The following is a 27,907-nucleotide window of genomic DNA, read 5'->3' as shown; positions in this document are numbered from 1 at the left end:
CTAGGCGCCTAAACTAAAGCCAAGGCATACATACACCCAGCCTACGCACACGCGCGCACACGCACGCGCGCGCACACACACACACACACACACACACGCGCGCGCGCGCACAATATGAAGACTTTTGAAGAGCCAAAGTATTAGCTTTTTCCTAGAAATCACTTCTGAAAACCTTTCTTCCCTTCTAGTCTTCTGTGCTTTTTAGCCGTTCTGGCCAAAATTGGTCAAGACTCAATTGGGGGCGGGTGTATAGGATGCTGAGAACGCTGCTGATTGGTGTGTCAGTGATGCGCGCAGTGGGACGGGAACTTCGAGGAACCCCTCTCTGCTCTTACAGTAAGATGACTGGACCATAAGAGGGAGGACAGGCAAGGCAAGCATCTCAAATAAAGGCAGGACGAAGGACTGCTACTCACAGGACATTGCCCAGCTGAGTTCAACAAGTCAACAGCCCGACGTCTGCTTATTGGAGTGCGTCCCGCGGTCAGAGTAAGTGTGCCTTTTTACAATTAGAAGTGGCTACTGTGTACACTCCGTTTTACTGTGCACTGCAGTGCACTTCTTGGAAAGTAAAACTATATATGCTGCATAATAGTTTAAACAGAGACATATTCTAGCAGCTAGAATGTTTCAAATTATGATTTTGAAATGATTTTCTACATTTAATAATAACTAGATTTACATACCGCCCTGGCCCAGCCGGTGGCCATCATTAATACAATGTTCTACAGGCTACCAACGTGTTACATTGCATTTAGGCTACTGCACACAACTGCAGGTAATCTTTATTCTTAACCATTTATCAGACGTTCTGTATCTCCTCTGAATTCTTCAGAGCGCTGCGTGACCAACATTAATTGCAACATGTAGGCCTATTACCTCATCTGAGAGGAAGCCTCGCTGGGTTGGAGGGATGTGGAACAATAATATAACTGTATGATGTGAAATGACGGGCCTTAATTAATTAATAACGTAAATCACGGGCTATATATCCAGAGGAGATTGTTGTGATATGGACTGTCCATGAATTCAACTTCACACTTAAAATTGTTGAGTTTTTTTGTTTCTCTGCTGTTACTAGAGATCATATGTAATACCATATTTCATTGAGTAGCACAGCTGTACATTCTCCATTCAGAGAAAGGAAACATGTCAGACATTTCAATGGAGCAAGAGTTCGATTGAACATAGCCTACTTCACTTGTTGATCATTTATTTAATCCAGGAGATTTCTATATGCTTCAAATCTGTCACCTCAGCAGTTTGTTTGGCCGTCACCATGACGAAACCCTGCTGCTCCCCCCAAACATCTGCTTAGTTTAATACATAGCCTACACCCCCTCCCCTCACCTCCCCCATATTCACATCTTCCTTTCATTGCGTTCCTTCCCTCCAGGAGTGTTCCCTTCTTTTGGTTCCCCAACTCCTTTGACACTTTCATGGTCTGCCATGAAATATCTAGGCAGACTGGAGCCCACCACATTCCCTCTGAATCTGCGGCGCACAGCCTGCGGATGAACAGCACAGATAGCAGCTCAGCCTGCAGGAGCAGTGGACCTGCATGCATGAGCCTACAGTTACTCTTATTATAGGCTGTCAGAGATACAGTAAAGAATAAATGCCACAGTAAAGCCCCCTTAACCAACCCTCAGCATGACCAGAGTACAGACTCCCAATCTCCCATCCCTCTGCGTCTGTCTGTCTTTAACAGTGAAAACTACTTTTTGTTGCTCTTGGCTCCATGTAGGACAAATTCTGTTCATTAGTTTGTGGTTCTTGAGGTGGGAGGCAGGGGATGTTCTTTGGATGGCCAAACTACACAGTTGCTGGGCTGAAAAAGTGACTTTGTATTGAAAATTCTCCTATGCTTAAATTGCGGACTAAACTACCCAATGACCACAAACTGCTGTATGTCTGCATATTGCCTAATAATATCTGAAAATATTTCACTTTCAAAGCCTATTTAATACAGATTTCATATATGAATCTGGATAGGGAAGGGCGGGGAAGGCCATGGGAGCCAGAAGGTTCCCAGTTCGATCCCTGGCTGGCTCCTCCAAGCTTTGTGTCGAAGTGTCCTTGTCTGAGCAAGACATTAAAACTCCTGCTCCCTATGAACTGCCTTGCGTGGTTGCCTCCAGCCTCCAGTGAATGGGTGAATGTAATGCACATTGTAAACGTATAGGGAGTGGCTTATTGTCGGTATCAGCCTGTAACACACAGGAGTCTGTCCCCGTTACAATGTGCTAGACCCCTGGGAGATGGATTGCTGAGGTGGAGCACCACACCTATACTATCAGGTCCCAGTACTTCCCGCACATCTGGCCACACCCAAGCTACACCCAAGCCTTGCCACTCATATGCTGAGTTGGCGGTGCCCGGGATCGAATCCATGAACTTGTGGTCCCAAAAGCGAGAGCTCTACCGACTGAGCTACTCAGACACATTGTACACAACATTGTAAAGCTTTTCGTTAAACAAGGTGCAATAGAATTTATGCAGACCATATCATGTACTAATCTCCCTACCCTCTTGGTCTTTATCTCTCTATAGGAAACTGTGTCTGTTAAATCCTGTGCCATCATGCTGTACCCGACCGTTATCCAGTGTCTCTTGTCCACCTTGCTGTCCATGTGGGGTCTGTGCCATGGCCAGTCAGACTCCAGCACGCCTGTAATCCAGCTACGGTTGGCGGGGGAGAAGCGCAAACACTACGAGGGTCGTTTGGAGTTGTACTATAATGGCGAGTGGGGGACGGTGTGTGACGACGACTTTTCACTCTACGCTGCCCAAGTGGCATGCAGGGAGCTGGGCTTTCTGGATGCAGCGTCATGGTCGCCTTCAGCCAAATATGGAAAAGGAGCAGGTAAGAGAACCATGCAGAATGCGTTATATGAATGCCACTCTATAGTCAGTTTCAGGTAGTAAGCAATATCACTCCTGTCCCGAACAGTCTAACCTTTTGACAACTTTGTTTGTTTACGAGATCTTTTTTAGCAATTAATGATCTTAATGGATGGATGGAATGGAAAATGATGAGGATGTTGTCTTGTTTCAAATGCTTCACTTGTGTGAAGTGAGGGGTGAACACTGTGGCTGCCACATGACGTCATGAGTGGAGTCCTGTTTAAAGACAAACATTAAAAGTCCATAGACTTGGCTGCTACATGATGTAATTTCTGAAAGCCAGTAAAGTGAGCACCCGCTATCAAGTACATGACATCATAGTAATCTATTTTTCCGCTGACTTGAATTGAGGCATGGCACAGGGGTGGAATAGACATAAACACACAAAGCCAAGTTGAAATCTATCCATCTAATCAAACATTGTTACCTTCTTAATATGTCATATTTTCAAGTAAAACGAAAAACAGAACAAACTGAACCAAATGACATGTATTAACCATTCCACCCATATATACGATTATGACAATACCAAATAAATAAAATATGACAATATATATACAAAAATGCTGCAAATCATTTTCCTCAAAAGATGACATGGGTCATTACTGTGACGACATGAAACCTTTTAAAAAGGGATCTAGTTTATTCCGATTGTCAGCTCAAAGACCTGGGGCTTGTATGGGTCTGTATGCATTACACGGTCTCCAGTCTAAAAACTGTTGATCTCAGCCAGCTAGCCTGCAGCCAGGCAGTCCACCACACACATTCAACAGCAGTATATCTCCTCAGACAGTTTCATATGTTCCATGGAAATCCTTGAATTCAGCACACGTTTACCCAGTGCGATTGCTAATCCCCTCAAGCACTGGTGGTTTCCACATTAAAGAACAACTGAGACACACCAATCTGTGCAGTTGAGCACGAGGGGGACGGACTGGAAAAAAGGGGTGTAAGCCAGACACGTGTAGACATCGTCTCCCCTCTTTTTGTCTTATATGAATTCCTTCATAACTGTAAAGTGACAATTTAGTTACCAAACTATCTAAATATGATAGTTGCTGGTGGTGGAAGGGTAAAAGAATGAGTCAGATGAAAGTTGTCATTCATTTATTATCTCTCATTAAAGACACATGTTTTCCTACTGAGTTAACCACAGCGAAGCATCCCACATGTCTGTGGGATGCTTAGCTGTTTGTTTCCGTACGGATGAGAACAGTCTCTAACCATCTGAGACATCACATCCATGATGTAATGCATGGGGAACAGCCAACATCCCAGTAAACATGGGATTATTATACACTGCAATAATGCATGGCATGTATTATTACTGTATATAATATGAAATAATAACTCATGTTGACCAAAATGCTTTTCAAAACAATAGATATAAACAACAATACAAGTTAACTCAGAGGCATCTGTTATATATAAGAAGGAAAATACATTGCATGGATGCACCTGGGACATATTTCCTCAGTAATGTATCCTGAGGTCATCAGGGTTTCGGGTCTCGTGAACATCATACCCCTCACTCAGGTGACCCAGCCGGGCTGATCAAGTCCCGACTTACGTCCCAGTAGCTACCCTCGATCAGACCCTCTAGAGAAAGACCAGTAGCTACCCTCGATCAGACCCACTAGAGAAAGACCAGTAGCTACCCTCGATCAGACCCACTAGAGAAAGACCAGTAGCTACCCTCGATCAGACCCACTAGAGAAAGACCAGAGCCACACAATGCTCCGCTCCTGAACTACTCTGTCGGGACTGGTAGGGAGACCAGTCTGGCGCATGGAAGGCTCTGTGGGTTGACTCCTGTCCAGGCCCCTCCTACGTCTCACCAGGTCCTGTTATTGCGACCGAAGGTCGCAGTTAACTATGGAATTGTGCGCTTTTCGTCACTCATAAATCCCCATACATGGGGCGTTTTTCGTCAAAATCGCCATACATGAGGAAAGCCCCTATATAATGTGCCCAGGTCTCGTGACATAACTATGACATCATCATCCCCATACATGGGGAAAGCCCCCATATATTGTGCCCAGGTCTTGTGACATCACTATGACATCAGGGATATTAATATTACTAAGCCAATATACGGAAATGTCCCCATATATGGTCTCAAACCTCAAACCCTTAGATCTCCATATGGACCTGTTCTGACATTCCATATGTTGATCCTTCCCCATCTGATTGATACCTGTCCATTTAAGCTCTAGACGGGCCTGCCCCAAAGTCATTAGTGCAGCTGCGCCCGGCAGCCGGCGAAAACTAGAGTTCTCAACAGGCCCAAAGCTTTACATTTTACCCCCCATGCCAAAGCACCAGCGCTCAACCCAGCAGTCTGCTGTCACCCAGGCGGATATGTTGATCTGACTCCCCATTCCAAAGCGCCAGCACTAACCCAGCAGTCTGCTGTCACTCAGGCGGATGCGTGCACGCGACCTCAGGCGTCTTACTGGTAAAATAAATATAGTCTTGAGCCTGGACATAGAGGGATAAGATCTGATAGGGAGGGGAATTCTGTGGCACAGTTGCACAGTAGGCTATAGGCTGCAGCAGCAAAGGCTGAACTCAGGCACCCCTGCGAGCCTGAGTTTAGTTCTTGGGACAGCTACAGTAGTACCCTCATGTCAACTGACCTGAGGGACCTGGAGGTTGTAGGAGAGGTTAAAAGGTCAGCAAACTATACCAAACACAAAAAGCAAATAAACCAGAATAGAAGTTCCACCTAGACCAAAATACATACTCATCATACAAGCAAACATTTGTATGTGGGGAACAAACATTTGTATGTGGGGAAGATGGTAGAGCATGGTGACCTGTCTCTGAACTGGCTTCCCCAGTCTCTGAACTGGCTTGTCCAAACAAAGGCCATTATTGGACTCGGCTTCCAATAGCTTCCACTTTTGCATTTTTCTATGTATGGCAAATTGTACAGTAAAGTAGCCTTACTTGAGCCTGCGTGACAATAGGGATCGAGCAGAAAATCTCCATTTTGTTCTTGAGTACATTTTAGTTTGGGCTTGTGGGAGACCCAGATTTACAGAAATGTTGCACATGGTTGGAAACCATTTTTTATTCGAGTCCAAGTCCTTGTTGCTGACGCTGATGCATGCTGATAACTGCGGTTTGAACAAGAGGGTTTTCCATTTCCTGCAATCATGAATTCAGCCTTGACGAATGAAAAGAACCATTGTAATTTAAGGCATATAAACACACTAGCTGAAGTGTTTTCTACATTTGAATGGGTCAAAACAGTAGTTCTTCCCACGGTTCTCATGTATGATCCCAGTTTGAAAAGGTCTTGGGTCAGAGGCTACTCAGTTTTAGACTACAACCGATATTGAAATAATGTTTACAGGAAGAGTCGTGATTCTGTAACTGTAACTTCACGAATATTCAACCATAATATGGTTTGGTCAAATGAGGTTTTGGTGTTTCTTATAAACTCATGACCATGTTATTTATTTATTAAACAATGATCTATTTTATTCAGATCTCCCAGCTTAACCCTAGTTGAGTAGCATTAAGCTCTGTCCAGTGTGGTGAGATTCTGAGCCATGGCTACGTGGTAGTCTTATAAATCCCTGTAAATACTCGCTGCTCTTTTCACTGGCTTGCGAAATTACGTTCCCATAGGCCTTGCAAATGATAGCTTTAACAGAGCAATTCAGTTTTTATCATACCTGGCAATGTTTGATATTTGTTTGGACATAGCTGTACAATAAAATGTTCACTGGCACTCAGAAACTCTGTTATGTTTCAGTGCCAGAGCCGTTATGTGAATCTTCCAAATCAGTGGTTCCCAAACTTTTTCATGTCAAGGACCCCCAAAATGACCCTCATTAGCCTGCGGACCCCCATTAGAAAAGATATGCCAGGGACCCCCATAAGAGAAGACTTTTACAGCTCTAGCAGTGACTTTCAACTATTTTCATTTCAAGGACCCCCCAGTTTGATATGCAACAGGCTACGGACTCCCATTTATTCATTATTATTGTTTAATGGCATTTATCTCTGAGACCTCAATTTATATTGTAAAATCAATGTTAATTTGACTCTGAGAGTGTACAAACCATATGGACCCATTAGGGTCCATTTGGTTCCATTTGTACACTCTGAGTTACAGACCCATAAGGGTCCATTTGGTTCCAAACTATCATTTAGCTGGGGACCCCCTGGAACTCCCTCAAGGACCCCTAGGGGTCCCCGGACCCCACTTTGGGAACCAACGTTCCAAATGAAGCTATCATCATGGCTTGAGGCTTGCTGCCTACATGTGTAACGAAGTGTACTCTATGAGATGAAGTCACGTTGTCGGTATGAGCAGGTTGTTCTCAAACAACAACATGTTCAGACCGTCTGCACCGCGGAGAAGTCCATTTGGTGGTTTCCATGCTCACAGTTATGAGGTCTCCCCCTCATGGCTGACTCATTACAGCCAGCTGGGCTGCACATGATGTACTGAACGAGTGAACACCTTCAGGTTAGGGGTGAAAGAACGTTGACAGGATGTGGTGAAGTCTCCATGTGAGTTGGTCTCCTGTCTCTAGGATCACGGCTTCAATAGAAATACTCAAATAGATGTCAATGGGGTGTGACACAGGACTTGTGTTTTAGTATGAGGTATTCTAACATAACGTAGTATTTTGTGTTGGCATATGTTTGCGATCTTTGATCCTGTGTGGCCATGCATAGCTCAGTGGAAAGTTGTTCCAATACTTCCAGGGTATAGTAGGGGATGCTTGAAAGAAAATGATTAATTGCCATTAATTAGGCAATTAGTCAATTAATTGGTCCGCCTGGTCAATTTAGAAAAAACAAATGCACATCTCTGGTATGTTTAAAGTGGTCTTTGTGCATTACTACAAAAATATTACAGAGTAGCTGAAATAAATTAAAAGTGTGCTATGGAATATACAATGTCATAGAATATCTTATAGCTAAAACTAAACTTAAATGGCCAAAATGTTTTATCCAAATGGAACCCAGTCAATGCTGTGTAGTGGTCTCCTCTTACCTTTACACTGTTCCGCAAAGTCCGTCCTCAATCGAAAATCCAAACTCCAAAAATAGAAAGAAGGTCTCTAAATCCAATGGTAGAATCCAATATTCAGGAAAGTATTCCAGAAAGGAAATATGGCAAGATTTGGGAAATATTCCTCTTGCTTCTCCAGTAGCCTGTCTGTCTCTCTGACAGAGTCAAACTCTCCAGGTGGCCCAAACATTGTGATTGCCCATCACTCCATCAGCCAGGTGAGCTGTGGGCGGGGTCTCTCGATCAGGGCTTGTTGCCAATAGCAACACATGCATCTCACTGGCTTCTAGTAGCATATAGTCCAGCAGGTAAATAGGAACATTTCGTAGAGCAGCGGATTGGTAGAAAATAACAAAATACATGCAAATGGAGCATAGCAAACCAAAAATACATAGAAACAATCTGGTTTGTTTTTCCCACCTCAATACCATGATATCCTGAAAAACGGCATGTATAATTCATTCATGTCTTTACTTCTTTCTGTCCCTTCCAGGTCGTATCTGGCTGGACAATCTCCACTGCAGGGGCACAGAGAAGAGTCTGGCAGAGTGTGAGTCCAATGGCCTTGGTGTGAGTGACTGCAAACACTCTGAAGACGTCGGGGTGGTGTGCAACCAGAAACGCATTCCTGGTTACAAATTCATCAGAACCATGGACAACAGTGTGGAGGTAATATCTCATGGAGTAATTAATTAATTAATTAATTAAAGTAATTAATTAAGTAAGATTCAGTAATTAATTAATATATGTACACGTGTGTACTGTATACACTGTTTGGGTTGCATGCGTGACTGTACATATGACTGTACATATGCAATATGTACAAGCATAAACACATATTGATGCACACCAACTGAACAGATGTTCAATTTAACAAAAGAGGTAAACAAAGAAGAACAGGCCTAAGATTCTTGTTAGCACTGCAGTGTCTTTTCTGGTCTTTTTTTTTTAAGATTTTCGTTTTTGGGCTTTTATGCCTTTATTTCTAGGACAGTATAGACTGACAGGAAATGGAGGGAGAGAGAGAGATGGGGAGTGACACGCAGCAAAGGTCGTCGGGATCGGGATTCGAAACCGCGACACGCTGTCAGGTGCCCAGACCGCTATTCCCCAGTAGTGGCCCAGCTAGGCTACGCTTTTGTGGTCTTTGACGTGCATTAGAAGCTTATGCCCTTCATTGACATCAATGGAGAGTTATTTGCTGCTTGTCAGTCTCATTACGCTCTGGAAAGCGGTGAGCAGATCGTATCTCCACTGCCTGCAGCCCTGCTCAAAGTACATTTTGACCCCTCCAGTTGTTGACCTTTTTAATCAAGATAGTGCATAGTTGCATTTGCGAACACAAAGACAGAGTAAAATGTGTTACATATTCCCTGAGAGAGAGAGAGAGAGAGAGAGAGAGAGAGAGAGAGAGGTAATTAGGATCCAAAATGCAGAACTCACAGACACAAGGAATACACTTAAAGTCTTTACTTGGCAAAAGTAGAAATCAGGTACACCTTACAAGGCAAGAATAAATGAATACACAAGGCAGAGCAAACTGATAAACCAACAACCACATGAGAGCATCAAGGGCTATATAACTATATAGACTAGGTTCATTAGGGAGCAGGTGAGGTGAGACACACAGGTGGGCCCAGGTAGTCATCAGGGCAGTGGATAAGTGGGTGTGGCACAGACTGTGGCCAGGGCTGTGACAGAGAGAGAGAGAGAGAGAGAGAGAGGGGAAGAATGTAAGAGAAAAAAGTGAAAAAAGAGAGAATGAGAGAGTGATATTTTAAAGAGCGAGAGGAAGGGAGGGGAGAGGTTTCTTAATAACAGACACACTCTGAGTTTACTATAAACAAAGATGGCTGGTATAATTAAGCAATATTACACCCTCGAGTGTAATATTGCAATTCTACCACAGTTACCCTTAAAACTAAGAAAATCGCTGAAAGAATTTTTTTTTTTAATGACAGATGTAGTCACTACGACCACAAATGTCCCGAGTTTGCTAGCGCTCTGGGAGAACAGAGCAGCTAAATTCTTTGTTTTGATTAGGTGGTGAACAGTGCTGGTTTAACCCACGGCTAGAAGGCTGTTTCAACCAATCAGATTGCTTCCTCGAAACGACCTGTGGTAGAATGTCACTTAAATACCTACAAATATTTATTTGTAGAAGCAAGGAGCAAGTCCTTCCAACTGTATGTCCTAGGAGGACAGGAGAGAACTAGATGTTTGTGTGGTGTGACTAGCTGCCTGGAAACCATGAATAAGAACATATTTATTGAAAAATACATCCCTCCATTTGTTATGAATCATCTTCCTAAAATGATGAATCATGTCCTGAAATCAAAACCAATGTAAGACTGGTGCTTACAGTAAATATCCAATAGTCCTGACTCATTATTTAAGGTGTATTTCAGTCAGACAAGGCCGAGTCTATTTTGCTGTCTAGACTCTAGGTTTGTCACTTCCTGCAAGTACAAACCATATAAAGCTTGGACAATGAGATCAGAGAGTGGCTCTAGTAAGATTGTTCCCAGGTGAAATCTAGAATCAGCATCAACAGGTGGATGTTGGGGTGGAGGACTAGAGGTGCAGGTGATGAAAGGCAAGAATGGTGAGCAGCAGAAATAACTGTAGCAGTATAATCGTTGCAATCTGAGCAATGGAGCAGCAGCATAGTTGGAGTGGGATAGTGAGCAAATGCATTTAACAACTTAAATGGATGCTTTGTTAAAGAGGGTGTGTGTTGAAGTGAGAATGTATCACGTGTCTCAAGTCAACTCAAGTTGACTTCCAGGACTACAGTAAGTTCCAGTGAATATTACTGGATATGTACGATATGTTATCTCAGATAAGGACCTAATGGCCGTTACACCAGACTTGCATGTCTCATAGACTCCTCAGGGTTAGGGTAAAGAATTTTAAGAGCACATGGTGAAAAGATTAGGGGGCACTTCCCATTACAGAACGCTGTCAAGACACGGTGATGTCATAGCAGGGTACGGATCTCCTAGGTGGGCAGAGTCTCAATGTTTCCATGCAGTGGTCATATTTGTCCACAGGAACCCAGTGAAATGATAGAAGAGTCAGCGGGAATGACCTCGCCGCCAAATGGACCATAATGACTTTGCCAGGTCTCTGCTAGTCTATCCTCACTCACACTAGACCCCCACTCTGCTGTCTGGGAAATCTACACGCACGCACGCACGCACGCACGCACGCACGCACGCACGCACGCACGCACGCACGCAGCCACACAGACACACACACACACACACACACACACACACACACACACACACACAGCTCAGTACAAGCGCACAGAATACAAACAAAAACATGTCCTCAGACCCCACTGAAAGGAACGGAACAAATGATGTAACTGTGGCATGCTCTCTCTTCAGACACACACGCACACATACACACACACACACACACACACACACACACACACACAAAGAGAGAGCGAGAGAGGGGGAATACCATCCTGTCTGGGTGACTTTGCCGGATGGAAAGTGTGCGTGGGTGTGCAGACATGAGGGGAGAAAGGGAGGAGGGAATTCCTTCTGACCTGTATGCCAGTAAGAGATAATCGAAAACCACTGCCTCTGACCGATAGAACCAACCAGATAATAAAACCATATCCGTGAGGATATTGCCCCCAAATATTTGGCAAAAAACTGCAATTTTAATTGAAACAGCCGTTAAGCAGTGCTTAAACGAGCATGATGGAACACCTAATCAAAACATGCTCTCGGGGGCAGACGTACTAACAGTCTGACATACGTGGCCGGCTGGACCAAAGATATGCACCTGATACTGATCTCCCAGAGAAGGTGTCTAGGCTAGCGATTTTCTTTTTTTTATATATTTATTTGGGGGGCTTTTTTGCCTTCATTGATAGATATACAGTAGCTTGATAGGAAACAGGGAGAGAGATGGCGGGAAGACACACAGCAAAGTTCGTCGGGATCGGGACTCGAACCCACGATACACTGTCATGCTGGATTACCAGCCACGGTGCCTGTACCGCTAAGCTGGCCCAGGCCAGGCTAGAGATTTTCTAGACATCCGTCATTAAATTATGTTTTGTTTTATCGAATATCTTAGTTATAATGAAATTGAGTTGATGTGGGGTTTTTTTTAAGGGTGACTGTTGTATAGTCACAATATTACACTCGAGGGTGTGCATTACCGTCATTAATGGGACTTCTGCACTGCCTACGGAACTCGCCGATATTAGAAATGTTACATTGCTGAAAGTATACATACTGTAACTAATCTGATTACTCGACCACTGCAATGAATGGATCCAACACATGTTCCGTCTGCATTATTAAATTCATTCATGTAATTGTTTGACTGCTGTAGTTGTTTGTCCATGCTGGGCTGTAGTTGGTTGTGTCTGTGTGTGTGATGGCCAGCACAGTGTCTGTGTTTTTCTTGGACTATTATGAGGCTAGGGAAAGGAAGGAGAAACAGGAAAAATCCCTCTAAGTCTCTTTGCAGTAAATTGAAATGCACACTTTGCCGAACAAAAATTCACAACAAGTTCCAACCTTATGTTTTTGAAGTGGCCAGTCTATAATGTATTTTTGTAAGCAGTGTGGCCTCTTGTTGACTATTTGTCCTGTTGACTTTAGCGTCTCCTCCAGGGTGTTATTGGAGTTCAGACCCCCACCCTGTAAATATTTCCTTGGACCACCGTTGGCCTTTGAAGTTGCAGTGGAGAGGAATGGTGAAAGATCCTTGATGTGACGTCAGCAATGAACACTAGCCCCGCCTGCATGCATGTGTTCCTGCATTCTGTTTATTCACACCATGAATTGGCATTCTGTGCAGCTGGTCTGGGACGGTTACACCCATAACCATGTCAAAATATTACAAACAGTTCCAACTAATAAGAGACAAGCATTTGGTATTTCCGCTTTCTCCTAAATTATTTTTAACCCATTCTGACCTGAGATCAGATTCATACGAGGTTTCCACTGGACACACACTGGTCTGATTAACCCATTCTGACCTGAGAGCAGATTCTAAAAAATGTCAGTCGTTCTTCGATTTTTCAAAAATAGCAGACCTACAAGCTCGTAGTGCGCCACTCGGTGGCGCGCTATGAGCTTGTAGATCTGCTATTTTTCAATAGCTAAAGCATAACATGATGCTTAACACCAATCCCGTTCAGAATGGGTTAATTTAGCTAAATAGCTAAGCTGTTGAAGCATGTTGCTCTTGTGGGGGCCGAGCAGGAGAATATTACGAGAACATGTGAACATGAGGTCATATTAGAACTCGAAACTGTAATTATTATTAAATTCAGCTTTGGTCACAAAATGTAATGGTAGGCCATATTGAAAACAGTTGCTGGATGCTCATGCGAGTTGATAATCTCAGAGTGGAAAGAGTCGAAACTGTATCAAATTCCTGTTAAAAAATGCAATTATCCTGGGAACAGAACCACATTAAGCCATGATACTGTACTGTACTGTATCTGCATGGCTTCTTCTATCTCACTCGTGATTTACTGAAGAGCCTATCATTCCTCTGGCTTAACTCTAGAAACCAGATTCTGACAGATTCTGACACGTCTGTTAACCTCTAACCTTCCTACGTCTTTTTCCAGTAAGTGATATCCATCTTTAGTCTCAATCTCCTGTGAGCTCGTCTAGAGACATGTGCTATGTCTTTGTCTTGTGTCATTCTTCAGTGAGACCAGGAGATGTGTGCTACTGTATAGTATGTCTTTTGACATTCTGTGTCGCAAACCAGTTGTCCAATCCACTCTTTAACTGAACACTTTTCAGCAAGTGTCAAACTGTGTCATTCTAATTAATGTTCAGATTCCATTGATTATTTGAGCACAGCAAATCTGGAATGTATTTGGATAGAGTATACAGTGTCTGCAGAGTATACGAGTGCTAAAATCCTCTGTGTTATTTATCCATTTGTTTGTACAATGTTAGAGTTAAATGAACACAGAGGATTTTATGTTCCTGTTGCAGCCACAGTTGCTTATATCGTCTCTCTTGGACCGTAGCTAACACAATGAATAAACAAATGAAGTCATTGACGAACAGGGGGTATAGGGCCCAGCCAGGGGCGGGTATGTTTCTTTGCAGAAGCAAACACTGAGATGCCAGAGCGCTTTGTTTATTATTTGTCATCTGTTCAGGGATGACTCGGCTCACTCACACAAATGTCAGGTCGCCCGGTGTTGATGGGAATGGCATGCCACACGTGTTATCAATCTCAATGAACTCATGTTCTGGCTCCTGAAGCCTGATTTATACTCTGCAATACAACTGTGTCGTGCGCCAAACATATCCGATTTAAAAAGCTTGTAGATCTGCTATTTATAGTGAGCGACAAAGACGCTGACATCAAGTATAAATTAAGCATAATTGTTGAACTGGAAGGAACAGACATTAGTTCCAAGTGGTGTTTGTTAGAGGCTGACAGTTGTCATTTGATGTGAATTATAGGATTATGGCTAAGTGAGATGGAAATCATAGCAGATTTCCTCTTCTTGTCCTAGTTTTTGATTGATTGAACACTTGCAAACAATGCAAACAGCAACAGAGTATGCAACTATACAGTCAAACACTTGGTCTAAGAGGATAGCATCAAAGAAGTCCTTGCGGTCTTGTTTTCATTCGGATTCCTAAGTCAGTTGGCATGACATAATGATTTAATAATATGAACTCTAAAGGTTTTGAGCATGCGGGTGCCGGAGGGCTTGTCTAATCTTGTCTTGTTTCTGAAGACTATATTGTTTATACAGCGTGCAGAATATGAAGACAAATGGAAAAGGTGACCAAGTTCAGGTCATTGATGCTGCATGCCAGAAGCTAATGTACAGTTACTGCCATAGACAGAGGACAGGTCTAGGCGAGTTGCTCAGCGCTGAGGTCTTCCACCTGAGGTGATGATGTCAAAGGAACGATGGGATGTGAGATACTTTTACAGCATTTAAGGAGGATAAATTACTAGCACCAGCAGCAGAAGCAGCTGGATGTGCCCCTCGGTCCCTTTTATAATGACCAAGTGTCGCTTCCTGCAAAAAAAACGCTTGTCTGAAATCAACACAACGACGTCTGCAACCAGTTGTAATAACAAAATGCAACGAGTAAGAGCTGTTTTGACTCTCCACACAGCTAAACAGGACATAAAGGCTGCATTTCTCCACCAGGGCTAAATGGTGTCCGTTTTCAAACATGTCAGTTCTTTCGCATGCTCTGCTGTTTTTAACAAAGGGAAACCCGAGCCAAGTTTGGTTTTCAGGAGGTTAGCAAGAGGCTTGTGAGGAGGCAAGTGATCGAGAGGAGGATAGGTCGATGCATGTCAGACTGTACAGCTGGGGTTGTTCTCCCTCTCAGACAAGCAGAGAATGGCTCCAGAAGAATCCTGAAAAGCACAGTACCAAGTTCCAAGCACATGTTCAACAGCTGGGTCCCACCGTGTTCTCAGCTCTCCTGCACAAGGCCCAAGAACATCTAGCACGTTTATAGCTGGCATTGTAAATGGATTACTCTACTTGAGGGCTAATGCATACAGTATAGATACAAGATTTGTGTTTGTGGATGCGAGCATGCATGTGTGTATGTGAGTGCGTGGCCTGTGTGTGCACGTGTGAGTGCGGACATGTGTTTGTGTGCATCTGTGCGTGCATGCATGTGTTTGTGTGAGTGTGTTAAAGAGCTGTTGGCTTCCTCTTCTCTTCTTTATCATGAGCTACACTGCAATGGATATAACACACATCAGCCCTCTCTCTCTCTCATTCTCTGTCTGTATGCCTAGTTATCTCTCCCTCGTCTGTCTGTCTGTCTGTCTGTCTGTCCATCTGACTGTTTCTCCCACGCGCACACACGCATGCGCACGCACGCACTCGCGCACACACACACACACACACACACACACACACACACACACACACACACACACACACACACACACACACACCTATACAAACACTTGTCTGCTGCTTAAAGTGGGGGCTATGGGGACAGCTGTGAAAGTCATTTGAAGGACCCGTGGTTCTTTCCCTGCTTCTGTACTTCCCGCCCATATGGCGTGGCTACCATCGACTTCCCTCATTTCTTACTACAGGACAGGAGGAGGGCTGCACGCACGTGTAGCAGAACGTGAAGCGGCCGGTTGAAAGACAAATGCAGTGGCTTTGGCATTAGTCAGACCCTGGCCTGGCTAGACCGTATCACACACCTCTCTATTGAGACGAAGCACAGTCAAGAAAACAGTTGTTTCCAGAAGGAAATAGTTCAGTAATTGGTTGCTTGACTCTCACTTTTTAAGGGACTTACTACTGGATAAATACATTACGGTACATTTTTGTAGGGTTTTTCCTTTTGGCAAGTGAGATACATATTTGGGCTTCTATTCAAAGGAACATTTGTATTATGTGAAAGAGGCCCCAGCATGCAGTATATCAGTAAGGAATGCTATCATAGAACTCTTACGAGTGGACAGGGCACTAAGAGGAGGGATTACATGAATGTACAGATTCACATCAATCTTACAGATGGAAACGTTGCATAACATCGTCTGAGCTACACCAATCTTCTTTGAATTTTGGGGGCCAGAGAGTTCGACTGGGACATCTCTGTTCGGTTCCATTATCTTAAAGATATTATTTTGGCTTTTTCTGCCTTTATTGTACACTACAGTACACAGTATACAGTATAGAGAATAGTAAATAGTTATAGAGAGACGGGGAGTGATACGCAGCAACGGTCGTTGGGATCGGGACTCGAACCCACGACACTGTCAGGCTGCATTGGAGCCTAAAGTCTAAGTGCCTGGACAGCTAGGCCTAAATGCATCTATCTTACATGCTGTATGATACAATACAATCCTCAGGAGTTCATTTAAGAATGGTGAGAGTTAAATCAACACATAGACTACACATTGTTTAGTCTAAACTCTAAAGTATGTCTCAACCAGCATGACTCATCTCTGATAAGTTATACTTATCGAAATGATATAGAAGTGGTCATTGCTGTGACTTCTTTGCATTGTGGTTTGGAATATCTTGCATTTCTTTCCAAAAAAGGGGTTGGTTATTGAAATGGGTAAACGGGACTATGCTGATGTTATGTCTGCGTGTCTGGGTTCTGTGGGGGAAATGTTTCAACACATCCCATCTGAGGGTCTGCTGCCACTCTATAGACATCCGTTAGCTGGTTTCCTCTTGGAACTTCCAGGCCAAATCAAACGCTTGTAACGCCACTTCAGTTTCACCTCAAAGCCCTCTGTCTGGCCAACGCACGCAAGCATGCACGCACACACGCATGCACGCATGCACGCACGCATGCACACACAATCTTTACCTTCTTACTTTTCAATTTTACATATTGTCATTGCTTTTTTTTAATCTCATTACAACCTGGTTTACATCAGGCTTTGTCTTCATTTACAGTTATAAAGTAATGTTCTTCATTGTTAATTTATTCTGTTAATTTGATTAGCCCAAGATAATTATACGTGCCAATTAACACATTCACTTTTTTAGTACATCTCGTTGATGTGTATAATTAACCCTCAGAACCTTTTCAAAGGCCCACGGTCATGAAGAGCACCTTGTCCTCTATACTCAAGTGCACCACCATCACACTGATGGAAAACATTCTGTCATACCATGACCAACAGGATTCATTTAATGAAAGAGCAGTTTCACCACCCTCCCCCCCACACACACCCCCTCCACCCTCCCATGGCAGTCACGGTGGTCAGCAGGAAGACTGGGGTCAGTGTTGACACATGCAGTCTGACTCGCTCACGTTTTCTCTGCCGTCACATTCTCTAGTGTTGAGTGTGCCTGAGGCCCTGAACATTCCCGCAGGCTGACGGCATCTCAGGAAACCACCGTCATTAGAATGGCTCGGTATAATATCTGGGATATATATGAGTCTTGGCTTTCTTGAGTGGTACAGTATAAGGCTGGCTGTTTTGCGAAAGTGCTGAGATCAGCCTTTTTCACTGCACAAAGTTGTTCAAACTTTTGCATGCCAAGGACCCCCAAATTGACATTTATTAAGCCACCCATTTGAAAAATATATGCCAGGGACCCCCCATTAGAGAATAATTGTATGGCTCTATAGCAGTGATTCTCAACCATTTTCATTTCAAGGACCCCCAGTTTGACATGCATTAGTCTACCCTACGGACCCCCATTTAATGGCATTTTCTTTCTCTGAGACCCAAATTTATATTCTAAAATCAATGTTAATTTAACTCTGAGATTGTAGCTACAGTGGAACCGTTCCAAACGTTCATTTAGCTGTGGACCCCCTGGAACTCTCTCAAGGACCCCATGGCGGTCCCTATAGACACCAGTGGTTCCCCAGTTTGGGAACCACTGGTTCAAAGCATTGGCTCTCATTGGTCCTTCCAATGACGGCCGATGCCCAGCCCAGAGCAGTCCATTGGCTCTATGGAATGAACAATGGCAGTTCTTGGGGAGATGCTTGTCACATAAAACATTAGTGGTCAAAGGTTACCATGCCTCCTCTCTGGGGGTTTCAGGACAGATGGGGTTTACTGTACGTGACCCTAGATTGACCAGTTGTCTTTACAGCCCTTTATACAGCAGGTTGTGTGGACCTCCCGCTGACACACTTCCACAAATAGAACCCTAACCGCTTACTATAGCTTTTGTCTTTGCTTGTTGTAAACAGTACCATTAGCCATTTGTGGACAATTCGAATTTTATGGATTGTACATATATTGTTTTCAAATCAATCTTTTAATTCCCCCTAACGCAGGGGGTTAATGGTTCATGGTGTTGTTTAAGCAAGTGTCCCTAGATTCCTTTCATGCTTTACATAAGCCCCCCCTTTTCATTTCCAAATAAGTACAGTATTATGCAATATGCATCCTACATTATATCCTTCTTTGCCAGTTTTACTAAAAGAGTGTCCTCTAACTGAACACAGGGCGGTTCCCAAACATGTTCAGCTCTAGACCCAAAAGATACATTTGGCGTCTCCCCGTCCGGGAACTCAGACTTAATAATACATTATGAATGAACCCTCTGGCCTATTTTAAAATACAGAATGACTATCCTTTTTTTCTTCAGGGCTGACATGGCCGACTCTCACTAAAGCCCTATTCCAACAATTTCACAAAAAAGAAAAATATATAATATCTTGTTGTAACTGAGCTTGCAAAGCTGCTACTTTCACTATTTTTGAAATTCTTTGAATATTTGAGATTTTATTTATATGTTTCTATTGTCTTGTAAAGATTTATTTTGTTAAATGAAATTCTGTAAGTGAAGACAGTGTGCGGGACTTTTTTCCTACTCTTCCAGTTCATTTCTCACACGCACTCACACTATATATTTTACAAAGTTAGTGAAGATTTCGGAAACGAGTCACGACCCATGCAAATGGATCTGTGACCCAAAATGGATCCTGACTCCTTGTTTAGGAAACACTGCTCAGTAGCAGTGCTGACATATTTTGTGAAAGAAATACACAACCAGGTCTAGGAAAACAAGTCCAAAAGAAGCGACTAGGCCTGTAGGTCACATGAGCACTTTAAACCGCAACGTTTCGTGAGCTTGTAGAATCGGCCATTTGGAAATAGACGATGTACACAAAGCTAGTACTGGCACAAAACATTTTCAGGTGGTGGTTATGGACAAATACATTATTTTGTGGGTTAAATAGTAATAAAAAAAAATGGAAGCATGCCCGCCCCAAATATGCAACTACACTTTAGAAAAGAACGCAACCCGCAACCACCAATGTTTACGCGCAAATTTACAGGAAAAGAAGCCCAAAGTGACTTATAATAAGCACACACGGCAACACTGCATATAAGGATTTCAGAGAAAGCCTGTGTTGCCAGTAGTGAATGATGGATGTTCTCAACCAAGCCCCTGTTGGGCCTCACTTCCCTGGATAAAACTCTGAGCTGAGGGCGACAGAAATGGAAGAGAATTCCAGACATTCAATCTGACCTACAAGATCCCACGGCAATACAGTTTGAAAGCATAGAATATGTTTTGATATATGTTATTATATAGATCGATCTGCACAATTTGCCATACATCATGAGATGTTTTTAGCCAATATCTATACCTTCACACACATACAGACTGCCATTGATGTGTTATTAAATTGTAAACTTTATCTCATTCCTTATTAGTATCTCTTTTTTTTTTCTTCTTCTTTGTAACTTTTTCATATCCAGTATTATTGTTGTTAATGTTTTAGCACTGTCTTGTGGACCTTGCCACACTAGCAGTTTGCTGCTTGTGCTGTAGTTGTTGTTTTTACTGGTTGTTCCAGAGGTGGAAAGGGCAGCGGTGATACAGTATATCATGGTGATCAGGTTCACCTGTGCTGCTGTACAGTAACTTGTGTGTGAGCACGTCCTTAACCTCAAGGACCTAAAGAAGAACAAAATCCCTTTCAGACATGTTCTGAGTTTGCTGTGACCTGTTTAGTGTAGCCCACCAACAGTGCCGTGTTCTCAGTATTCTAAAAGAAAAGAAAAGACTCCTATTACACTATTATGTACTCCCACACACGTCAATGCAATGCACATGACTTTCACTATTTCTACTGTCATTTAAAGAGACAGCAAAAATCCAAGATCGATGGACGACGAATGTCGTGGCGTTTCATTTATTCTATAGTAAAATAACACCGAAAAGGGCAAAGCCTTCACTTCAAGTGATGTACGGCAAGTTCCAGCAGAATTAATGGAACTAAAGTCATGTTGAAATCCAGGCGCATGCTGATAAAAACCATCTCCCGTGATCTATTCCACAGAGTATGAATGTCCAGGTGGAGGAGGTGAGAATCAGAGCCACCTACTCTCAGAGGAAAAGAGTTCCTATCACTGAGGGCTTCGTCGAGGTGAAAGACGGAGGAAAGTGGAGACAAATCTGTGATCAGGACTGGAGCTCCATGAACAGCCGGGTCATCTGTGGCATGTATGGATTCCCTGGGGAGAAGAGATTCAATAATCGTGGCTACAAGTGAGTATTTTTGTATTATTATTGATTAACTATAAGCTCAAAGGGCTTTTCACACTATATTGTTCACTATTGTCTTCATTGTGGTTGTGGTGTGGACTCTGCTATCCAATTGAGTTATTATTTTCAAAACTAGTTATAGTTTATAATGGTTGGTGTGAACTGCGCTCAACACAGTGTGAACTGCACTCAATGCAAAACGCTGTTTTGCATTCTACGTTTGTACCTATTTAGGAGTAATTCTATATTCAGGCATAATATATACTTTTAAATTGAAGCCATGCGTGACAAAAACATTTATGTTGATGTCAAATAAGAATGCTTGACATATTGGTGTAACACAAACACTCAAACATCTGTCTAGTTCAAGAGGATCGGTTTATCGGGCCAGCCTGATGCAAGTAGCTGAATTACATAACAGGGTTTGTTTGTCGTAGCTGTAACCCATCCTACATCCATCTTCAACTTGTCTCTGAGACTAAACAGTCTTAGGTCATACACAGTCATAGAGATTCTTGAACTAAGTCCAGCCATTGCTGTAGGGATGTCGCAGAGAGTGAGCGATGCAGTATGGCAAACAAGATGTCAGACAGCAGTTCTTGGCTTTATCTGTTGTTATGTCCCTAAGAAAATTAAGTACCGGTACCCTGTGTTACACTTCTTCTCAGCTGTCATAATATTATGCACCATCACAAAAGACAGTTTTCCAACTAAACCTAGCAGTGTATAAAAATATAATTGTATATGATTTGTTTTCATCAACTTGCATGCAGGGAGTGGAAACAGTTGCATAATGACTACATAACCACACAAGCAATTCTCAACTATTCTCTGACAGAAGTCTTTGGTAGAAAAGAGGACTTCCAGAAAAATATGTTTGTAGTAGTTGGTTTGTCTTTTCAGTTTTCAAATAGAGAATTTATTGTCCAAGTACTACAGATTTCCCTGTCCATATCTGATATTTTAAATTCTTGATTGTAAAGACAAGGACAAACTTTTACCTGAATCCTATTGTTCTCTTGTGAGGACATCTGACATAACCCTTCTCAATGCGTTCTGTTTGTTGAGCGCTCGCTACCAAGGCTCTGCTCTGGTAATTCTCCACTTGCCAATGTAAAACATATCGGAACACGCCTGTTTTTTCTCCCAGCACACCGTCAACACAGAGCACTTTGGGAAGTGTTATTTAGAAAGATTAATGTTTGATATCTACCTGCTATCTTAGTAATTTTGTAGCATTTACTGTACTAGTGTTCTTGGCACACTGTTTAGTTAACTGTACCCTGTTGTTGGTTCACTAGATCAGGGGTTCTCCACCTTTTTGGCTGGGGACCCCCGGTTCCGGAAATGCTTTGGCCATGTCTCGTTAGTACAGTGGTCTAAAAGGTTCTCCGAATATCTTTGCATAATTAGTAGATGAGTCATAATGGTCATATAAACATGTGCTTTATGTTGGACCTGGAAACATGTATTAAAAATGTATTAAAATGCTTTATTTTCGAGCCTCAAGCTATACAGGGCAGGTCTGTTAATCTAATATGATGTATCTTGCCTAATCAAGATTGAGCAACTGCATACAATTTGATCGTTAAGTATTTGTTGGACTGTAGAGGTTAGGTTAGAGATCATTTTTAGACAAGCTGCTATTCTTGTTCTCACAAGCTGCTCTGCCACTGGCTAATTTGCTGTTAGACCTACATCCCATAGCCTGGAGGGATGTTTGCTCACGCATGCGTGTTTTGAGCTTGTGAGCTTGTAGATCGGCTATTGTTGGTGTGCAATACAACACCAGAACTTAACAGTAGGTTGTAAATGTAGCCCATGCTGTTTTAATTACTTGGTCTGCTTCATTCAAGGGGCAGGGATCCGGAAAGGCCCTGATTTAGTTATTGAACTGTACTCAATGACCTTTCCTTAGTTGATGACTTCCATTTAATTGTGAGCCAAGGTATTCCAAGGTATTCCCTCAACAATGCTGCCATTGTGCTTCACAGTACCAGATGGGAAGTTCTAACATCAAATATCCCTGCTCCCCTATCCAAGTTCAAACAGAACAACTCTGTGCCTTGATAACATAATTAAATAGGTGAAATATCCACTCCTCATATTATTGCCTGGAATTCCAGGATGATCTTGGCAGAAAAAAAGTAACCAGTATGCATTCTTAATTGCATTGTTCCTGAGCCTGAACATGGATCAACAGAAGACATGTATCCCTGGTTTAGCATGGTTAGAATTTCCACAGAACATACAGTAGTAAATAACTTGGTCTGTCTCTCTCTCTCTCTCTCTCTCTCTCTCTCTCTCTCTCTCAGGCTGCTAGCCAAGCGTCGTAAGAAGAACTACTGGGGTTTCTCTGTCAACTGTACAGGCAACGAGGCCGACCTGTCCGACTGCAAGCTGGGCAGAGAGATAGAGCTGAAGGGCAACAGCACCTGTGAGCAAGGCATGCCAGTGGTGGTGAGCTGTGTTCCAGGACGGGCCTTTGCTCCCAGTGTTAGCACTGGCTTCAGGAAGGCGTACAGGGTCGAGGTAAGATACTATGTGTACACATGTTTTGCTAACGCTGCTTGCCTGGTGGCGACTCCCATATTTAACCCATTCTGACCTGGGATCAGATTCTAAAAATGTCTGTTTGAAAATGACAGTTTTCTGGAAAAGCTATGTTTCCATGTCAGTCGTTCTTCGATTTTTCAAAAATAGCAGACCTACAAGCTCGTAGCGCGCCACTCGGTGGCGCGCTATGAGCTTGTAGATCTGCTATTTTTAAATAGATAAAGCATAACGTAATGCTAACACCAAAAGAGGTTCCCGCCTAAAATGGGATAATATATATATATATATATATACAGTATATAGTCAATCAGTGGCCTCAAGATTTGGGATATTATTATTTTTTTACATTTAGACCAGTAGGAAGTTGTCAATCAGTGGCCTCAAGAATTGGGATCGGACAGAAAAATCTGGCATCGGTCAGGCTTTTAGTAGTAGAAGTCTACTACACACAGTAACATCCTTAGTGCTAATTTAACAAATGGTGTTATCGTAACAACTGGGGCCCAGGTGTCACTTTCTACACTCCGGGTCCACTTTGTTCCATTTGGATACTCTCGGAATGTGTGATTAGTGTACAGCAAATGTACTCGCAGGCAGTAACCACTAATCATGTAAGTAAGCCAGTGTGCGACAATTAACTGATTAAAGCAAGAGCTAGAATGGCTTTTTCAGCATGAAGAATAAGCCAGTGTACACTTACTACAGTATGAACATCTTACAGAATAATGCAACACACACTGTAACCTAGTACAAGGACAATAGAGCCTCGTATGTTTGTATAACAAATACATTTTGTATTTGAAATAACATTTACATAATGTATTCTTCAAGGACAAACCAATCTGCAAGAGGTATTGTCTTCTACCGGGAGAGAAAGTAAAAGTTAAATAATAAAACAAATCATGAATGAATAATACATTCCTGACATCTGAGTGGTAATATTGAGTTGAATTGTGAATTGATGGCACCAGATGGCTGGAACGAGTCTTGGCATTTGAGGCTAGACTCGACAGCTGTTATTATTTGCGAACTGGTTCAGTCTGTTTCTCACTTCTAGTGTAAAGCTGCATTTATTTATTTTAGAATCACAGACTTAAACAACCAACTGTAGTAGACCACATTCACATGGTGGCCATTTTGTTGTTAAGTCATCCTCGGTTTTGGGGGGACCCAACCCTACCCTACCCTATTATATAATGTTACCCTATTATAATATTTACAAAGTGTTAATGAGGTTGCTTAAAGTCAAACATCTGGGGAAAGTTTAATGTGTGAGCACTAAACATCAGAGACATCCAGCTGTTAATTTACACATTCTCTGTATTCTGTCTTTGTGTAAAACCTCATTGAAGATATCCAGTGGAGGAAAAAATACTCAACCCCAATACTTTAAAGAGTTAAAGTATAGAGTAGCCATGCCCATATATGGGCATGTTACGTTTGTGACGTCCCCACAAGGCAATTTTATTTATTCAAATAGGGCTAAAGAAGTGGTTAATTCACAATGTACCTTTTCCCTTCCTAGAGTCAAAAGTAAAAATCGGCCTTTGAAATGTAGTTTAGTGAAAGTAATAAGTATCCAAAAATACAAATACTCAACTAAGTACAGTTACTATAATGACTTATTTAACGAGAGTAGGCCTACTCAAGTAAATATACTCCATTACTGTCCATCACTGAAGATATCAAAGGGGTGCAGTAGTTCAGACTAGTCATTGGTCCGACAAACGACAACTAATGTTTTCCCTAATCATCTTCTGTTTTTCGTTGTATTGGTACCATATAGCAACCCCTGGTACGTCTAAGAGGCGGAGCTATGATAGGAGAGGGGCGCGTGGAGGTGCTGAAGAACGGAGAGTGGGGAACCGTGTGCGACGACAACTGGAACAACCGCGCCGCCACCGTAGTGTGTCGAGAGCTGGGATTTGGCAGTGCCAAGGAGGCTCTGACTGGCGCCGGACTGGGTCAAGGTACACCATCCATTAAACGAAATCTTTTTTTCACCTTCCCCAATTTTTGGCATGTCTTTATACGTTTAAAGAAAAAAACATTGTGAATAGCCGATCAATGAGCTTGCAACACGTCGCGATATGATGCATGTTAGAGACCACAGAAGTGAACCTTTCAAGCCTGTTTTCTCAACTCGCTGTTTTCTGCAAGACATTACTCTATAAGCCATATCTCCAAAAATGGTGGGTCAAACTGAACAACCAATTATGTCAATTTGAAGCTATGATTCCCTGCTTTCATATGACATGAAAAAAACGAAAGTTCAAAAAAATTGGCAGTCCCTCAGTCAAATTTAGTCACATATGTTGATACTAGCTTTTGAATGACACTCCACATTCAAAGCAGTGTATCAGTACATCATTCAACACCACTTGAAAGAAGCTTGGTAGAAACCATTGCCATCTGTGAAAATGAAATGTAAGGGTTGAAATGGAGGCATGCGTACAGTCTCCTGCTGCTTATCTAAACCATTGACCAGCGTCTGCGCTATAGCCTATGGGAACCCTATATGGATCAGCACTTGTGCTCCGTGCTAGTTTAACCCATTCTGACCTGAGATCAGATTCATACGAGGTTTCCACTGGACACACACTGGTCTGAATAACCCATTCTGACCCGAGATCAGATTAAAAAAATGTCAGTCGTTCTGTCGATTTTTCAAAAATAGCAGACCTACAAGCTCGTATCGCGCCACTCGGTGGCGCGATATGAGCTTGTAGATCTGCTATTTTTCAATAGCTAAAGCATAACATGATGCCAACACCAAAATGGGTGCCCGGTCAGAATGGGTTAATCGCTCCAGACCAAAATCAGCACATAATGGCTCAGTGGTTGCTCTGCCTGGTTTGGTTTGTTTTATATGGCATTCAAATTCAAACAATAAAACTTACACATAAATAATGAAATACTGTAGAAGCAATAGCCTAAGAAAAGAATGCCTGAATAAAGCATTATTTCTTATTGCATTTAATTTCTTATTAAGCTACAAGAATGTGTAGAGTACAAGAATTTCACGGCATGCCACCAGCTGTGTTGCATGTGCATATCATAAAACTCACTGAACCTTATTATTCCCTTTCTTATTTGGAGTTCATAAAAAGGCTAAGAATGTACAAGAAGAAACTTGCACATCAGAAATGTAAACAGAATGAAATACTAGGATTAATATTACATGTATTAGTATTCCATGTGTGGGGACTCGGGAGACATTTGTTAAGCTTGGTTTTTAAAGTGAATTTGGTCTCTTACATTTACATTACTCTCTGTGGTACTGTATGTACGTACTGTCTCTCTCATTATGCTCAGCAGAAAAGAACATGCTGTACTCTCCGTAGAATAATACTTTGCAGTATATGCTTTGATGTGAAAATCTATTCCAGTAAAAAGTTATTTCCATGATCTGACCTCTGGTTCCAAGCCCTGCCCGCACAAACTGCACTTTGTGACTGAATGAACATGTTTGTTGTCAGAAGTCATACCTTAAAGGCACAAAGCAGACAACTGTCAATAATAAGTAATGATATACCGGTAGTTGGGATGGATTCCAGGATTAGAAGGGAACTCTTTCTGTTCTTCTCTTCAAATAGTTACGATTATATTGCGCTACACTTCATATGCACTTGAAAAAACACATTTAATTTTGGTTAATGACTATATGGATTTTGGGCCAACCTTTTACTTGTAGGCCTATTAAGTATATCTCTTTTTTTTTAAATCAGTTTGGACACATTTGACACACACTTGGCCTATAGTTGTTGATAGATTGATAGAAGTTTCACTAGAAAACTTGGATTATATCATAATTATATTTCATGCAGGGAGGTTGAAGGCACATGGAATGCCTGTCTCATTCAAGCCAGATTTGGACTCTGTGATTCATAGGGGACCCTGTTGTGTCAGTTATGTATTTTATCCATTGGCTGTCAGCCTTTCTAAATAGCATCGCTGTCAGGTGGAAACCCTGTATATCCATATGTTTAGTTTACATTTCAGGAAATGGTTAAAAAGAAAGAAAAATAAAGAAACCTGTGGATTGAATGTAGTAGTTATTATTTATAAAACCCACACACCTAACCACCAATGAAAAGGCATTGTGTCAGGCTATAGTATGAAGAAGTAGAGGGCATTCGTTTACGAAAAACATCAAATTTGAGGAGAATGGAGATACAAGGTTTCTGCCTGACAGTGATGATAGTCGCTATAGTTCCAGTGCTAACATCACTAGCCCATTCTGACCTGAGATCAGATTCATACGAGGTTTCCACTGGACACACACTGGTCTGATTGACCCATTCTGACCTGAGATCAGATTCTAAAAATGTCAGTCGTTCTTCGATTTTTCAAAAATAGCAGACCTACAAGCTCGTAGCGCGCCACTCGGTGGCGCGCTATGAGCTTGTAGA

At 42.3% G+C, this 27,907-nt stretch overlaps 1 protein-coding gene across 1 annotated transcript in view; it reads left to right on the top strand.

The window, feature by feature from the left end:
- Positions 1 to 274: 274 nt before the first annotated feature.
- Positions 275 to 27,907, top strand: part of loxl2a (lysyl oxidase-like 2a) — a 41,223-nt gene continuing 13,590 nt past the window's right edge. The window contains exons 1-6 of the mRNA XM_080788773.1: positions 275 to 489; positions 2,554 to 2,866; positions 8,439 to 8,614; positions 20,734 to 20,942; positions 23,255 to 23,471; positions 25,282 to 25,465. Coding sequence (XP_080644899.1) covers positions 2,584 to 2,866; positions 8,439 to 8,614; positions 20,734 to 20,942; positions 23,255 to 23,471; positions 25,282 to 25,465 — 1,069 coding nt within the window. The 5' untranslated portion in view covers positions 275 to 489; positions 2,554 to 2,583. The remainder of the gene's footprint in view (positions 490 to 2,553; positions 2,867 to 8,438; positions 8,615 to 20,733; positions 20,943 to 23,254; positions 23,472 to 25,281; positions 25,466 to 27,907) is intronic.

The sequence above is a fragment of the Protomyctophum bolini genome (genome assembly GCF_963924005.1).
Source record: "Protomyctophum bolini genome assembly, chromosome: 2".
NCBI classification, from domain to species: Eukaryota; Metazoa; Chordata; class Actinopteri; order Myctophiformes; family Myctophidae; genus Protomyctophum; species Protomyctophum bolini.
This window is presented reverse-complemented; position numbering and strand designations above follow the sequence as displayed.